General features: G+C 40.1%; 1 protein-coding gene across 2 annotated transcripts in view; it reads right to left on the bottom strand.

The window, feature by feature from the left end:
* Positions 1 to 16763, bottom strand: part of COL5A2 (collagen type V alpha 2 chain) — a 134410-nt gene that overhangs the window by 18209 nt on the left and 99438 nt on the right. For both annotated transcript variants that reach the window (XM_082690499.1, XM_082690498.1), the window contains 21 exons: positions 16043 to 16096; positions 15706 to 15813; positions 14523 to 14576; positions 13827 to 13925; positions 12598 to 12651; positions 11682 to 11780; positions 11521 to 11574; positions 11362 to 11415; positions 9857 to 9910; positions 9097 to 9150; positions 7377 to 7421; positions 6937 to 7035; positions 5885 to 5992; positions 5482 to 5535; positions 3476 to 3529; positions 3206 to 3259; positions 2617 to 2670; positions 2088 to 2195; positions 1921 to 1974; positions 1353 to 1406; positions 510 to 671 (listed from right to left, as the gene is read on the bottom strand). In XM_082690499.1, the coding sequence (XP_082546625.1) occupies positions 510 to 671; positions 1353 to 1406; positions 1921 to 1974; positions 2088 to 2195; positions 2617 to 2670; positions 3206 to 3259; positions 3476 to 3529; positions 5482 to 5535; positions 5885 to 5992; positions 6937 to 7035; positions 7377 to 7421; positions 9097 to 9150; positions 9857 to 9910; positions 11362 to 11415; positions 11521 to 11574; positions 11682 to 11780; positions 12598 to 12651; positions 13827 to 13925; positions 14523 to 14576; positions 15706 to 15813; positions 16043 to 16096 (1530 nt within the window). The remainder of the gene's footprint in view (positions 1 to 509; positions 672 to 1352; positions 1407 to 1920; positions 1975 to 2087; positions 2196 to 2616; positions 2671 to 3205; positions 3260 to 3475; positions 3530 to 5481; positions 5536 to 5884; positions 5993 to 6936; positions 7036 to 7376; positions 7422 to 9096; positions 9151 to 9856; positions 9911 to 11361; positions 11416 to 11520; positions 11575 to 11681; positions 11781 to 12597; positions 12652 to 13826; positions 13926 to 14522; positions 14577 to 15705; positions 15814 to 16042; positions 16097 to 16763) is intronic.

Raw genomic sequence — 16763 nt, 5'->3', positions numbered from 1 at the left:
TTGTAATTTATAGTCAAACACAGAGCCTCTAACATTGTTTAAAGGGGAAAGCAGCTCACGGAGTTCTAAGAAACCTGAAGAGTAATGTGCACATTGGCAGACTGAAAGAGGTAACTACTCAGGCTTTTTCCCTCTTTTTAAAAAGGCAAAGAAATTTTTAAAATAAAGAATAGAAATAGTAATCTAGGTAAACATATTAGTATTTTGAGACATGTAGATTTCAAATAGAATAATGTATTTTGAAAAATTGTCTTTATATAACACATGTATTAACAAAGAATGTTGTCTTGTTCAGTTTCTGAACCCCACGCCCACTACTGTTATATTTATACTGACACATTTACTTCTTCTCCTAGAGCAGAGAATTGTAAATTTAAAACATATAAGGCCTCAGGATTTACGAAAGTCCCCAGGTTACTGTACAAACTGTTTCTTCACGGCAGTGAATACCATGGAGATCTACTGGTAACTGTCTCATCAGAGGGACGTAAACCAGGCGCCAAACTTACAGGTTGCCCGTCTTCTCCAGGGTCGCCTTTGTCTCCTGGGCCACCTGGGGGGCCAGCTGGTCCTCGATCTCCCACTCGCCCATGAGAGCCGGGGTCCCCACGAAGACCTGGGGGTCCCTCCTTCCCGGGTTCCCCTAAGGGCCCCGCAGGTCCTGGAGCTCCCTAGTATAAGACAGAAACCCAGGAGGGCAAAGTCAAAACCACATGAGAGGACCTGGTGCAATGAACCCTTGGGTCCATTTTTCCTGTGAGATAATCAGTCATTCAGTGAATTTAAACAAAATTAAACAAAACACAGCTGCAGATTCATTTCCCAAGAGGAAATCTAAATTATTTGCAGACAATTACATTCGACTCAATATCAAAAGTGTGTTGAAATTAACTCGAATTTTCAAACATCTCAGGCCTCTGCTCCATCGTGAATGGATGACCTTTCCTTCGTCTGTCCTGATCTTACAGTGAAAGAATGACATCTACTAGACAAACCTTCGGGGATGCTTCCCAACTGAAAGGAGCAGTTATTAGCACACAATACTGTTAGAACTTAGTACCCAAATGGAATGATTGTCAAATGCTGGGCTAAGAAGGACTCGTAAATAAGGTACTCCGAGAAACAGGACGGTTAAAGATGACCTGCTGTGACAGGACAACAGCGGCGTGAATCATTAGGGTCAGAGTTGTTTACATGGGCTAAGAAATCACTAAGGGGTTAAATAAAAGAATAAACAGTAACTCAAATATGTATGTGTATCTGTATCATGGGTACATGCGTTTGCGTGGATTTTCCTGTGTGTGTGTGTGATTACCCCAGTACCCACGATCTGAGTCACTGAAATAACTTACAGGAGGGCCTGGAGGTCCAACTCTGCCCGCAGAACCAGGAAACCCAGTAGCACCCTAGAAATACAGTATCACATGAGCAATTTTAGAATAACTTGATTCCATGTACTTTCTGGGATCTGTTTTTTCCCACCGGGATGCTGAGTCTTTAGACTCCCTTCCTTGTTGTAAACAGTAGATTTTTCTCGTGCATGCTACGTTTTTGAGAATGGATCTGAGTTAACTGGTAGGAAGGATGCTACTTTCCCCTTGCCTCTTCCCATTTACCTTGAGCACATACAGGTATGTCCAAGGCTCTCACTGGAATCACATTAATCTTGGGCATATCAGAGCCCTTAGAGCAGCTGCCCGGTACCCCTCCCTTCTCCGATACGGAGTGCATCCTTCATGTTATGGCGGAGGCAGCTGGGTCTCCAAGGTCATAAAACTAATGGCAACCCCGATCTCCATTACATGCCCTTTCCATGAGAGTTTACTTGTGCCAGTAAAAATTCGTTGTTACAGCTTCAGATTCACTTTAAAATAGCCAGAAGTGCTAGGTGTCTGCGGCCAGAACTTCAAACCAACTTACAGGTGGCCCCTGAGTTCCTCGGCCACCCTTGAGTCCAGGAACACCATTAGGACCCTACATGGAAAGAAATGAACAAAAGGTCACAATAGGGAAGCAACACGGGCTGAACGCAAAGTCTAAACATTAAGCACGTGACTCAGGTTTTTGGTGTTTTTCTTTCCACTTACGTGAGGGCCTGGGGACCCTGCCAGCCCCTGTGGCCCAGGAGAACCGGCGTCGCCCTTCTGCCCTGGCTCTCCGGGCTCTCCTTTGACCCCAGGCTGCCCATCGGGACCCTGTATCAACCGTTTAAATGACCAGGTGGTTATGACACTTGCAGACAAGCTCTTCGACAGTAATTATTACCAACATATCATTTAACTATATATTGTTAAGTGGTGCTTTGTAATCAGTATTAAAGCACAGGAGAAAAAAATGCCCTAATGAGATCTTCGAAGGCAGTCCGAAAACAAGTCATCTCACCACAGTTTTATTATACCAAATAAGTACAGAATTTGGAATAGTGCAAACTCATCCGTGAAAGACTGTATGAAAGAGTGAAATACGGTACTGAAAATGAGAATATTGCCTAGAAAACTGTTAACTTTCCAGCATCTTTAGTATACCTTCAATACATAGGACAATAGTAATTAACTAAATTGATTGTTATCACAGAAAGAGTGTTCATTGTAAATTAGGGATACTTGAAGATCATACCTGAGGTCCGGCAAAACCAACAGCCCCAGTGGGGCCATTTTCACCACGAGAACCCTACGAGAAAGCAGAGATGACTGTAGCTCTCACACTTTACTGTAAATGGGAACAGTATTTAAAAATACACTGGGTGTTATATGCTAACAACAGGTCATGGAGCACGACATCAAAAACCAATGATGTACTGTATGGTGACTAACACAATAAAAAATTTAAAATAAAATAAAAATACAATTATATAAACTTATAGTGTTTTGAAATGTTTATATAGATGATTAAATATGTTTCTTGAGGAAGACTTTTAAGGATGATAGATAGATAAGGACCATAGAACAAAATCTCCATGGTCTGAAGTCTCTAAAAATTTCTTAACTCTTTAGTAAACGAGCTGCTTACCGAGATTTAATAGATAGCATAGAAATAACAGACTGGTAAGTTTTTGAGTTTAAAGAGAAGTAAATGCTGAAAACTAAGAAGTTACAAATAACCTGAACCAACAGGCATGGTTTTACATAAACATCAAGACAAAACGATGAGTTGTTTACCTGCTCAATCCCATTCTTAAAAAAAAAATTAAAACACTGTCACTTACAGGATTGCCGCGGGAGCCCGGAGGGCCGACTAAACCTCGAGGGCCAGGTTCACCCTGCAAAGAAGATGTTAGATGGTGATTGTCCAAAGCAGAAGTAAAACATAAGGCAACTGGAGGGTACTGAGTGCTCTGTGCAGGGCAGACAGCGGGGGGAGCTCTGAGATGACCCGGCCCAACTACCACATGTTTGAGAGAGAAAACGGCATGAGAAAGAGCTATCACCCAGACTTCCTGATTCCGAACCCACAGAACATCAGTTTATGATATTACCTTTTCTCCAGTGGGACCTGCCGGACCCGGAGGTCCCAGGGGACCTGGGAGACCCTGTCGACGGACAGAACATGGACACAGTGAAGAAGCGAATGCACCGGATTCTCCATGATTGAACAAACAATCACAAAAGATCCCATTTTGTTATAGCTTAGATGCTTTTGCAAAACATTGTCTATAATACATGGTAATAATCTGTATACTCTTAAGATCTTCCCATTTACTCTAAAACAATTTCCTGAATGTTCTCTACAACATGTTCTAATCTCTTCCGTCCACCTCAAGTCAGACCTACACAACACTGTCTTCAAACTCTAGTTCCAAATTAAACCTGCTCTTCTACGATGTTTCTATGTTTCCTGGATTTCTTCTTTTGTATAGAATATTATATTCTTAAACTATATGAACGAAGTGCCACTCTATTTTTTTTTTAAGTGAAACTGTGATAAAGCATTGACTTTTCTACATTCTCCTAAAATTACAAGGAGTGTGGCTATCTAGCTACACCGAGGTTGGGTTCTCTACGCTCAGAGCCGAGGGAGCGATCATGTCGGGGTTCGAACTGGGTCTTCTTGACATGTGGTCACACTCTTTAAACTGGACTGTAGTGGAGTCTTTTCTGGAACAAGTTTTCTTTCTGATATTTGTACATTGCTTCTTCATAGGAAGCCCAAATATTCTGTTGCCATTTAATCTTTGTATGTACTATGAAGGGAACTTAAGGAACAAAAAGGACATCTTAAATTTATATTCTTATAAGAACATGAGAATACTGTGGCCATACATTCTCTAGATCTATAATGGAACATTATTCTTCCAATAGTTTACCTAATATATTTCCCTAAAGAATTGGATTAAATAAAGATCACTTCATTAAATTCCGCCCCCTTTTTTTTCTTACAGAGAAAACATATTACTCATTTTTCCCCTTTACTGTGAGATTACAGCAAGTGGTCTGCTCTGTTTCCTCCCTAAAGCAATGTCCTTCCTGAAAATACAGCAGTCATCGCTCAAGTACTGTTTCTATCACACTGCATTTTCAAAGTTGGTTTGTAGGAACAATAGATAGTGTTTCAGATTTCACCTTAAAATAAGCTGTCAATGCAGCCCTCCTCCAAACAGCTCTGCCCTGCGGCACTAGGCACTACAGGCCGTGGACAACATAAGACAGCAACAGTGCGTCAGACTCACTCAGACGTCTCTTGAAAGACGGATCGAATATTAGAGCTAACTACAAGGCAAGAAATAGCTCATGTTCATAATTTGCTAAGTTAAGTAGATTTTCAGAAAAAAAGAAAAAAAGGGATAATTACCACTCGGACAAAACTTTCCCTTTATTTTACTTTAGTGTCTTTATCAAGAGAATAATTTCCTTAAAGTCTAAAAAACTATATTCAGTCTCTTCTTAGAATTGCAAATGTATTGTATGTTTGAGAACTGAAACCTTGTTAAAGGTCAGCTTCTGACATGACATTAAACAATGCCCTGGGGTCAAGCATCTTCTTCAAATTTCACTTCTTCATCCTCCTTATTGATGGAAGCATTGATGATGGTCCGTTGTGCGGTAGCTCTCTCACCCCTAACACCCAGCGTATTGAGAAATAGTCACCTCAACTTGCCACAGTGAAAACTCTCCTGGCCTGCCCTGGAGTGAGGTCTAGAACAGCTCAGTCGATCAACACGTGAACAAGAACACACATTGCGTATGAAATAGAAAAGAAGATGGAGAAAGACAAAGGGAGCCCCACTGCCTAAAGCACTGTCTCATGTGCACGGGAAGATGTGTTCTGTTTCACTCCCTCGACAAGGACGACGTTTTGGCTTGTTCTGATTCAAAGTAAGCAAAAGGAGTATCCGTGATTGATCAACATCAAATCTCAACATCGATCACCTTCCAAATCCTGACCATATGGGAACACAATGAACTTTATTTTGGAAAGTTCAGGCAAATTCGTGTGATACTGACAGTTGGTTCCGAGCTCGGCTGGGAGGGGTGATTCACTTACTCTGGCTCCATCGTTCCCGGCTGTCCCTTCAGCGCCCTTCTCTCCTATGCCACCCTGGGGAGACACACAAAATGTCATTGTCTTCTTCTCTCACTTGGGGGGAAGCTTCATGAGGGCACGGGCTTATCTCTTTTGATCATAGTTATATCCCCTTGAGCCTAGAACAGTGCCTGGCATTGTGTATTTTCTGAATAAATATAGGTATTGAAAGACGGAAAAAGAAAGAAAGAAAGAGAAGGAGAGACGGAGGGAAGATCGATTTGGGACTTAGAACGGAAGAAGCAAAAGCCTGGCCAAGAAAAAATTTTCAGGAGGAATTTAGAAACTCTAAATGAATGAACTAAAACAAAACAAAACAAAAAAAGCAAAACAAACAAAGAAACAAAAAAAAACAGAGACTTACTCTGTCACCCTTCGGGCCTGGAGTTCCTGCAATTCCTCTCTCTCCTGGCATACCCTGAAGTCCCGGTGGGCCTGTATCTCCAGGGGTTCCTGATGGTCCTGGACTGCCCTAAAATGAACCAACAATAAGGGACCTCGCCGATACGGTATTAAGATTGAGCCACGTGAGATTTCTCTGCTGGTAAGACAAAAAGAGTGGAAGATCAGAGATTTCATAGGGTTCAACTTAGTGTTTTTATTTTTCATTTCTGAAAATTGTCTCTGAGCTCATTTTTTGGAATCAAAAAGACTTTGCCTTTCTAATTGTTGGTTTATGTTTTCAACTTTTTTCCTTGGGGAAATTGAGCACCAAGTCAAATACAAACAATGGTTGCCTTCCTTTCTCTCTGACAACATCCTGCGGGCCTGATGAAGGGACGTTACTTTTAGAGAGTATTTCACTCTCACTAACGAAGACGTGCTATTAAGCACGTAATCACTCTGGACCTTGCAAATGTAAGGGATCTAATGTTATACGACCATGAAAAACTCTACTTTAATTGTTTATACCGAGATTGAGCACCCTCTTCTAAATCTGAAATGGCTCCCAAAGGAAACAAGACTGATTTTTGCCTCACGATGTATTTTACTTTCAGATTTCTAGGATGACGTACTTTCTTACAGTTAGTAAGAAGAACATGAGACAAAAAACTGGAGTGTATGATCAGGAACATCTCGTTATAAGTTGTACGGATTCCTATTTATTGCCTCTGCTTACTATGGAAGCCACTAGTAAAGTTACGTGAATAAATGTTAGGAACGGGTTTCCATATGAGAATGTATCACTATGCACACTAAACCGTAAATCCTATCACCGAGAAGAGACTTCATTCAGCTACCTCCTTAATGCCAAGGAAAAAGCCTAGTAGTGCTTATTAAATACTTGTTGAAGAAGAAAATTATATAATCGAATTTTCTCACAACAACAAGAGAAACCCATTCTAGTTCCATCATGTGCTTACTAGGCTGTAGCTCCGGGAACATTCTGAAGTGCCAGTTCACCGCCGTACTTACTTTGGGACCGTCCGGGCCGTGGCCTCCAGCCATTCCCTTCTCGCCAGGCAGCCCCGTGATGCCCGGTTCTCCTCTCTCCCCTGGGTTCCCGCGCTCTCCCTAGTGAGACACGGGGATGTCAAACAACCAGCGACTGTTGTGAAAGTGGGTTAAAAATGTTTCTGGAAATCTGCAAAACTGCTTCTACTAGAGAAAAACTGAGAAATGAGCAACTATTGAGGTTCATTTTTCTAATTTAGTGATAAGAAATGAACTTGAAGTAAGAACATGTTATTTCATGGCATAGACTTTCCTCGTAAAATTAATTTTCATCAAGGAAAAGAATTTTAATTCTCAAAAGAAAGCTCAGTTTATGATAAAAGTTTTTTTTTTTTTTTTTTTGTTTTTTTTTTACTGAAAGCAATGGAAATTAAGTTAATAGTGAAAGAGAAAACACTCACTCTGGGTCCTAATGGGCCGACTGCTCCAGGATCTCCAGGAACTCCCTAGAAGATATAATTTTTAAAAATTTCAAGAAATGCTTTGAGCTAAATTTTGGGTATTTATTAGAAATCTTTCCGTACCACACATCTAATTTCTTTTAATGTACTATTAGAGGTTTGAATAAACCCATAATAATGAGGAAAGAAAAATGTGTATACTTTTATAAATGAGAGGATATCCCATACATTGGCTAGAAATTATTTTTCCAGAAAAAAAAAAATGTTTATTAAAGCTGAATGCTTGATTTTGGGCAATGAAGACATGAAAAACATTATCTCACAAATAGAACACACTGGTCTTTTTAGAGACAACAAAATATATAGTAATTTTATTTCCTAATGTGAAAAAAATTTAATAGAGGAAACAGAAATAAACACCAACGAGGAGCTATTTCTTAAACATAACCGGTTCAACTCAACTTAGTAAATATTTCCACTGACCATACACTATGGACAACAGTCCCCTGGGAATTGTGGGTTCAAACTAGTGTAGTCATGACTATGTCACAAGTTTCAGTCTGTTCTTAACTAAAAGAAAGTTTGTCAACAAGTTCAAAACCTCTCTTTTTGATCAAAAATAATAACTAATGACAAAGAAAGCTGTTGTATAGAAAGTCATGGTCATCAGACTGGGATGAAAACTAATTTAGAAGTTCGGTTGGTCCTCAATGTGAAGTTTTAAGAAAAATTTAAATAGGCATACATTACATTACAATATGTGGTTTAAAAGAAAACCAAACGTTGGTTTTCTTTTAAACCACATGTTGCCTATTAGCATACATTAAAAAGGAAAATAAGAGATAAATAAGCTTTCTCTGTCATTAGTTTTTATTTTTAATCAAAGAGAGAGGTTTTGAATCTGTTGCTTAAAGGCCCTTCATCACCTCCCATTAGAAGAATCCGAAAAAAAATGACATTTGAAGTCAGACTTCCCATAATCAGGCTCCCGATTTACCGTCCAGCCCCACCTCCACGCGAATTTATTCTCTGAATTCCTTTCTTAGCAACCTTTTCATGCCTTCATTTGACCAACAAATGCACCTGCTGTGCTCATCTCCCTTCCTTCCTCCTCCCTTACTCATAAAAGATATTACTTTGCTGGGAAACTTTTCCTAAATCCCCAAGTCTGGATTTGGTGCATCTTCTATATTACCACACTCTATCTCCTACCGTGATGTAACATAAAGTTCATGTCCATCTGGATCAATTGGTTAGGGCCAGAGCTCAAGACACCTAAGCACACAGTACCCAGCAAGTACCTGCTGAATGGTTACATGAATGAACGAATCATCCACAGAAAAATAAATTAACTCATGTCCTGGTAAAATAATAGAAATAAAATAATATCTGCTTATAGCCATTTATAAAGCTTCAAATATAACTCGGTAGTTATGAGAAGACACATCTCTAGTGATTACAAACAGTCTTGGGAAGCAGGCCAGTATTCACAACTATACCCTCTGTGTCACTTTGGAACGTCACTAACATCTCTGTGCTTCATTTTACTCATCTGAAAAACAGGCATTATACAGTCCCTAGATGTATAGGGTTGTTTTGAGGATTAAAAGAGATTACATTTATAAAGCAAACCAGAACAGAACTTCACATATAATAATAAGTGATATTATGGACCAGCAATTTTTATTATTGCTATTATTATTATTAAAAATAAACTTACCTGATCACCTGGCTTTCCACCTTCCCCAGGAGGCCCTGGAGGACCAGGAAGCCCCTAAAGGAAAAGAAAAAAATAAAATTGTGAATTTGTCAAAGTTTAATAAGTCACTAGTGTTCACAGTCATGGAGGTTCCATGACTATACATTCAAGCAAAAGCTATTGTTTAAAGACAAGGAAAATAGAACAAGAAAACTCTATCTTATACCATAATGCAGCAATGGTCGGTTTATAGATTTAGATTTTCATTTGGACACACTTAAGAAGAAAAAAGAAAGGAATCTAATGGGAGATTTTTAACATTTGTCAAGTTTTTATGGGTCTGAAAGCAATATTTTAGGTTGCTAGTATAGTACTGAAAGTCACTCCTGAAAGTTTCTTTTTAATCAAATTATAATTATCCATTATTAATTTCCCATACAATATATTTAGATAAATCATGAAAATTTATTCAACAAAAAATGTAAGACATTGTGTCTATAAAACTGAATCAACCTTAAAATTGTTCAATAAAACTTATCAAAAACATTTCATAATTTTTAATTTGTTAACAGTTTTATATTTTGATCAGTTTTTAGGGGGAAGTCTGTTCCTTCTCTTTGAACAGAAATGTTGGGTTTTATCCATTTTATTTATTTACTAAAAGAAGAATGACTGTTTGAAAATTGTGGAATCTCACATCATTTGACCATACCTTTTCATATTTTAAAAAAAAGCAGTGTAATTAACGGTAGAAAACATGGAGAAGTGGGTCCGTGCCTACCTGAAAGCCCGTGGGGCCTGGAGGTCCCTGTTCTCCCCTCTCCCCGGCTAGACCCTGAGTCAGGAAGGAGAGAAAGTCATGAGTGGAGTCCGATCTGCACACCTGCTTCCGGTGTGTGCGACCTACTACGAGGACTGATGTTTGCCTTTTTTCTAATCACATGTTTTCATTCTAGCCAGATAGGGAGCTAGCATTATAATGAGTAGTTGAAGGTGGTGTTGGAAGTCCGTGCTGCTGAGAAAGTATCTTCTAAAGTTGACAAAACACTGACGACATATGTTCATTTTTTGATCCAAACATAAAATGTCTAGAGCCAACCATAAAATTGGGTGGGGAAACTGGAAAAGCTGACCCTGGAAAAATTCATTACTTTTACATATCTAATCTAAGCAGGCAGTACAAGTATCTCCTGCTGTTCCCAAGTTCGTGCTGCATCACTTCACTTTTATGAAAGATCTGTATTAGTCTTCTGCTAGCAGAAAGAAGTCCGAAGATAATTTTTGATTTTACAAAAAAAGGTGAAAAGCAAAAAAAAGCATTCAGCATTTGTTTTGCTGTGAGCTGTCACGGAGGCAGTGCACCCCTGGCAGCGAGAGGGGCCCCCACACGCTCCTGCCTGGAGGACCACGCTCGCATCTCGACACCAAGCCGCCACGGTGCGGAACTGTGTCTGTGAGCATCTGAGTTTTATCTACATTTATTTGTGCATCTGTTAGGGCAAGATATGTCCTAAGGTATTAGAAAAAACTAGGAGAGTCTCTTTTTGGAGTCTGGGGATTTAATTTTCCATATAAACTAATGATAATGGCTTTTTGGCTTTATACCATTTCAGCTTATAAAGTTTTCATGGGAACCCTCTGCTTTCAGATAATGGGGGAAACCTTATCTCTATTCTAATATTCTAATTTATTTCTCAGTGTCATAAAAAATATTAATCAAGCTCTCAACATTAGAACAATTGTAGAAAGCAAAGCTAACATGTTAGAAAGATATTTAAATTGCCCCATCACAGACAAATAAATATGCAAAAATATTTCTATGAATATTTAATTTTAGAATACTAGATGCAAGTGTACCTCAAAGGATAAAAAATTTTCATTTTTTAGTCCTCAAAAAAAAGTCAGTTTAAGTAAATTCCTATAAGGCATCATTAGAAGAATGTAGGTATAATTCAGTACTTAAATATTATCAATAAAAGTACAAAATATTTGTCAAAAATTTGTCAAAACATTTGTTAGACCGATAGTTGACACATTCTTCAACACTTAAAGATGATGAGGTAGGTTTTACCATCAACATCTTAAAGAAGTTTAAAACGAAAAGTCCAATCGCTCCATTTAAAAAGGCAGAAGGTACCCACACGGGAATCAAAATGAAAGATTATAACTGAAATTCTTCAATCCTGCACTTTCTTACTTACTTCCTCTGAAACTTACTCCTAAGTAGAGTCTTGGACAAACATGAAAAATGCAACGGGAATACATTCTCGCGGAAAGATCACGTACCGGGGGGCCCACGGGACCAGAAGGACCGACTTCACCATCTTTTCCAGGAGCTCCCTAATATCACACAGAGATAATATGTAAAGTGGGGCCACGAGACCTTGGGGTGGTATCATATATACGTACATGGATGCCCCCCTTTGGCAGAAAACGTTCACTCACCCTCTGCCCAGGAACACCAGCATTTCCTGCCTCTCCAGGTTTCCCAGGGTCACCCTAAAGAAAAATTAGAAACCATTTAAATGTCAATCAATTTGCTCAAAACGCGGCTGCTTGACGTGAGGGTCGTGGTGAGACAGCAAACCTTCCTCACAGGTACTCACACTGCTACCTTTGGGGCCTGGGAGGCCCATGCTGCCGGGCTGCCCTCGGATCCCTGTGGAGCCTGGAGGACCCGGCCGGCCGTCCTCCCCAGGAGCACCCTGCGAAGTGGACAGGAGCAAAGTAAGTTTTATGTAAATTCTCTCTAAACAGTCATCACTTGTCTTTCCGTACTTGTTTTAAACTATCCTTCACCCTTTACTTAGTGAATCAGAATAGTTGTGTGTTTAAAAAAACTGCTGAAGTGTTTTGAGTATTGAGAACAGAGATTTCACTCTTTCCGTACACAAACCTCACCTCCGCGTCTCCGTACACGTCTCATTCTCACAGGGAAAAAAATCTTCGTTCTTCTTTAATATACTCTAGCTCGTGGTAATGAAAATTTGGTACTTCTTTTTCACATTTTTGGTATAAAGGAAGGGCCCAGAGTATATGAGCCGTCCAAAGTCAGACCTACCTATCTCTTAAACCTATACAATTAAGAAGATATCAAGAAATAAGAATGTTTCTAATAGACGAATTTGACCAATGCTGGAGGAATACATGATTTCAGCTTTTTCTGCTGATGTTAGAGAAGTAATTTCAATCTCCAACACTGGTATTAATTAAATTTTATCAGTTTCTGGTGAATTTTAAAATATCAAGATCCTATGAATTTGCTCCAGCATTTTAAACGTCTGTATCATCCGCATCCCCCTGATTAAAAGCATGGACCTCAAACAAACATCTCATCATTTAAGTTGTAGGTCTACTGAGAAATACGGAGGATTATGGACTTTTTATTTATTTATTTTAAGTAGGCTCCACATGGGGCTTGAACTCATGACCCGAGAAAAAATGGGAGCTGACACGAAGAGCTGGATGCTTAAACAACGGAGCCACCCAGGCCCCCTCGGGAGTTTTATGTAAATTCCTTACCAAAGGCCCAAGTTTTCCTTCAGGACCTTGAACTCCAGGATTTCCTGTCAGACCCTGAAAATTAAAAGATTTGTCATGTTGTTGCTGACTTGCCACTGAGGTAAAGAGTCGTGAGAGTAGAAATAGCACCGTGTTCAAAGGACCCAGTTCCATTGCACAACGCCCATCTTCAGTGGCCTCCTCTAGGCAAACTCACAGGCCGGTCACGGACCTTGGCCAGCGTGGCTTTGGACGGACACAGGGCAGAACCACAGCATGCCACAGGCAGCACCACGTGGGACTTCACCGGCGGAGCCCCCACAGCACGGCCTCCCACAGTGGGAGGTCACATGTGAGGAAAGGAGTCTACACAGCGGGCACAGGAGGCGTTCTGGCTTAGAACCCTCACTAAACCAGCATTTGTAACAGCGCCGTGAACACAGTACACTGATCCCGGCCAGGGCAGCCTTCCCAGGCACGCCGAACTCAGGCCTAGTTACTCTAAACTCAGGACACCCAAAGCTATGCCTCCCGCTAGGTTTTTATAATTCGTGGCCCCCCCAGTCCAAATGTGGACAACACTCCGGGGTCATTTTCACTGTAAGCAGCACTGACCGCTCATTCCGACGGCGTTCCAACCCTAGCAGGTGTCCAGGGAAGAATTCTAGGAAAATGTCGGTTTCTCATGCAGAAGGAGATCTGCACGGGAACTGTACTCACAGGCTTGTACTCAGATCTCGAACACCGGGTTCAAGAGTATGTGGAGCCAAATGTTATTTCCATTAACTTTTTAAAATTTTTTTAAATTAACTTTTTAAAATTAACTTTATGTGTAATTCCCTTCTCTTTGAGGAGCACTGTTGACGACGGAATGTGAGAGGAATTTCACAGTCCAAATGAATTTTCAAGTGACATTTGGTCAAAAATTTATCAGGAATTCTCTCTGCCAAAAGCCAAATAAATTATTCGTCAGCAAGTAAAGAAAGAGTAAATATTGACAAACAGGGTTTTTCTTTCATGTCGAGGGGCAAAATGATGAATGCATACGTCTTTGAGAAAGGGAGACTAGAAAAGACTGTATTTTCTATACACGAAAAATAACAAACCAGTATTTTAAAAACAGTGAATCGGGTCAAAATTGTAAAAACAAAGACATGCTCCCACTTGTCAAGATGAGCTCAGTTAGTCCTTTTGCTGAGCCCCGAGGAGCGGTTCTCTTGGGCTCATGTAGCAAATGGCTGTGTTCTTACCCGAGCACCCGGCAGCCCAGGTTCGCCTGGCCGTCCTGGGTCCCCTTGACCTCCTTTAGGTCCAGAAGAGCCCACAGGACCCCTCTCTCCTTGAGCCCCCTGTTCCAATGCAAAGCAGAATATGTCAGGAAAAAAAGAAACAATGCAGGAAAATAAAAGAAAAGAAATACGAAATTTATGTTTTACAAATCAAAGCACTAGCATACCATAGGAATACTTTGTCAAGTAGTTACAAAGTTACAAAAAGTATCACTACATATTCTGTTCTCATCTGTCTTTATTAAACAAGAGTGACTTTCACCGTTAGCTAAAGAAAATTGTATTTCAATTACCACTCTGATAATGTAGAGTTGGGAAAAAAAACACCAAAACTTTAGAGTCTGAATTTCTAGATAAAGGAAAAAGTCTCTTTATCAGCTAAGGAAAGGTGTGTGACCTTTTCTTCTCAGCACTGTCCCGAGAAAGTCTGAAAACAAACTTCTACATACTTCCAACCATTCTCATTCTTCCCAGCCCTCTGTAATACAGAAACCAGCCCTCGCAGGGGGGATTTGACATTAGGCTTGACATCTGTGTCTGACTCCTTTCTGGATCTGCACCCACGTGGACCCAAGCCAGATCACTACTCTGCACAGTGGCATCATCGTCATCACGTAGCTCCAGCCACATGAGTGTCACATTGATGGATAACCTCACCTTTGGTCCAGGTAAACCATCAGAGCCCGGGAAACCACGATTGCCAGGAGCTCCCTGCAAACGACCAACAGGTGATTCTTGATTATTGTTGATGTTCTTGAGATGTATAACCAGTGGGTAAATTTATTTTTAGTATTATAAGGTTTTAGGAGCTGTGATCAACCCAACGTGACAGTAGATATGTATAAGAGGAAAAAAAAAAACCTGAGTACGTGGAAAGAAATTTTAAATTTTGGAGAATGTACAAGTACTGAGCCAAAAGTCATTCAAATTCTGAACTATACTAACAATTCACTGTAAAATTAACATGGAGAAAAACTGTCATCTAGATATGAGCACCGTCTACCACCATCAAAGTGTCAATGGTAACGGCATTTGTAGTGTCTTCTGGGTGAAGAACTTGGCATCCTCTGAAAGCCTCTGTACATGTAAAGGGAGAAGGTTGTTGTCCCTTTCGGACCTGCTTCATCTTACTCCAGCCACAGTAACCTCTCCGAATCTCTAAAATCACCGGCCCTCCTGGCCTGGTTGTTTAGATTTCCTGGTTCCTCTGCTGACAACGTTCTTTCTCCCAAGTTCTCCTGCTGGCTCATCCGCACCATCAGGTGTCAGCTAAACTGTCATCTTCCCAAAGGACTCGTCCTGACCACCTAATCTAGTGTTACGTACCGTTGCACGCTCACAGCTGCTCTCTACCACGTCACCTGCTATTTCCCAGTGTACACAGTCCTTAGTAAAGCGTAGGATTACATTTTTGTTTGCCTGTTGACTTGTTTACTGCTTACCTCCTCACTGGAATCACCTACTGGTTAGTAGCCCCCACATGAGGCTGGCGCCACCACTGTCTTTTTCACTGAGTACCAATATACCAACTACACACCAATATACCAGCTACACGCCAATATACCAGCTACACGCCAATATACCAGCTACACGCCAATATACCAGCTACACGCCAATATATTAAACGGGCACAATGTAGTTTTTCAATCAGCATTAGTTGAATGAATGCGTGAGCAACAATTGAACAGTCGCCTCCGTGAATCCACAGACAACCATACCGAACCGTTCCAGGCACTTGCAAGCATTTCTTTTAACTGGTCGAGCTTTCCTTACCAACTCAAAACTTACCCATGTAATTGCCCCGCAACCCTAAGAATGTATTTTATCATTCAAATTTTACCCTTTCTCCCATTGGGCCTGGAGGACCGACTGTCCCGGGGTCACCTCGGGGACCTCTTTTCCCTTCTTCACCCGCTGGGCCTATTGGACCCTGAATACCATGCGGCCCCTGTTAAAAACAGAAGGAAGTTTTCAGAAAGAGCCAGAGTCCAAGGGAGTTACAGTCAAAAGCTTCATTTAATGAAGTCAGTTATGAATTTAACACCATATTAAACTGTTTCCATCCAAGAGTATATTCCTTATTGTTATCATTTGAAATACTTGAGCACTTTGATCTGTGAACTCCTGGACAAGATTCACGCTCTTCTTATCATGTCAGGAAAAAAATGAAGCCTTACTGGTTCGCCTTTTGGGCCAGCTTCTCCTTTGAAACCTGGAACCCCTGGATCCCCCTAAAATAAAAGTACGAATAGTTAAGAGAACCAGGACAGTTAGCCAGGCCCATCTGCTTTAATTAATTAAAGTGGGCCTTGAAACTTTCCACAGCTGAGTCTGTATTACCATTTTTTAAATTTTGCAAATCTTGTAGAATGTATGTGAAATTTTATAAAACGTAGCATAATTAGGTAGCAGTTTCTATATTTTACAGTGGTCTTTAAGAGGCTTACTTTTAAAATTTTGCTTGTTTTATCATGCATACTAGAACACTTAGAATTACTCAATTATTGCAATTTGCTAACTTAAATTAGAACTAACAATATTAACGTCTACAGATAAATCTATTTCAGGTTTATTTTAGGAAATAGACTTATTTACCCAGAATCAAAATAATTTTATATTTATGTTCTCTTTATTGACAGTTTGATAACTTCAAATAGGACATTTCATCTTTGGAGTGCTCTGGGGTTTTGTGTATGTGCATCTTTAAATACCAGTTAAACTTGTGGGAAACAGATTGCTAAATTAAGAACATGATAAAATCAAATAAGAAGTATCAGGAATACTCATGTTTTAATAAGTCTGTTACCAACATATAAAAGGATTTATTAGCATAACTAAGTTACTTGGAAGAGAATTCAAAGTACTTGTTTTTGGCAGTGCTAAGAAAAAAAGTTTTAA

This window comes from Mustela nivalis (genome assembly GCF_964662115.1).
Source record: "Mustela nivalis genome assembly, chromosome: 11".
Taxonomy (NCBI): domain Eukaryota; kingdom Metazoa; phylum Chordata; class Mammalia; order Carnivora; family Mustelidae; genus Mustela; species Mustela nivalis.
Note: the sequence above shows the minus strand (reverse complement) of the source record. Positions and strands in the feature narration are given on the sequence as shown.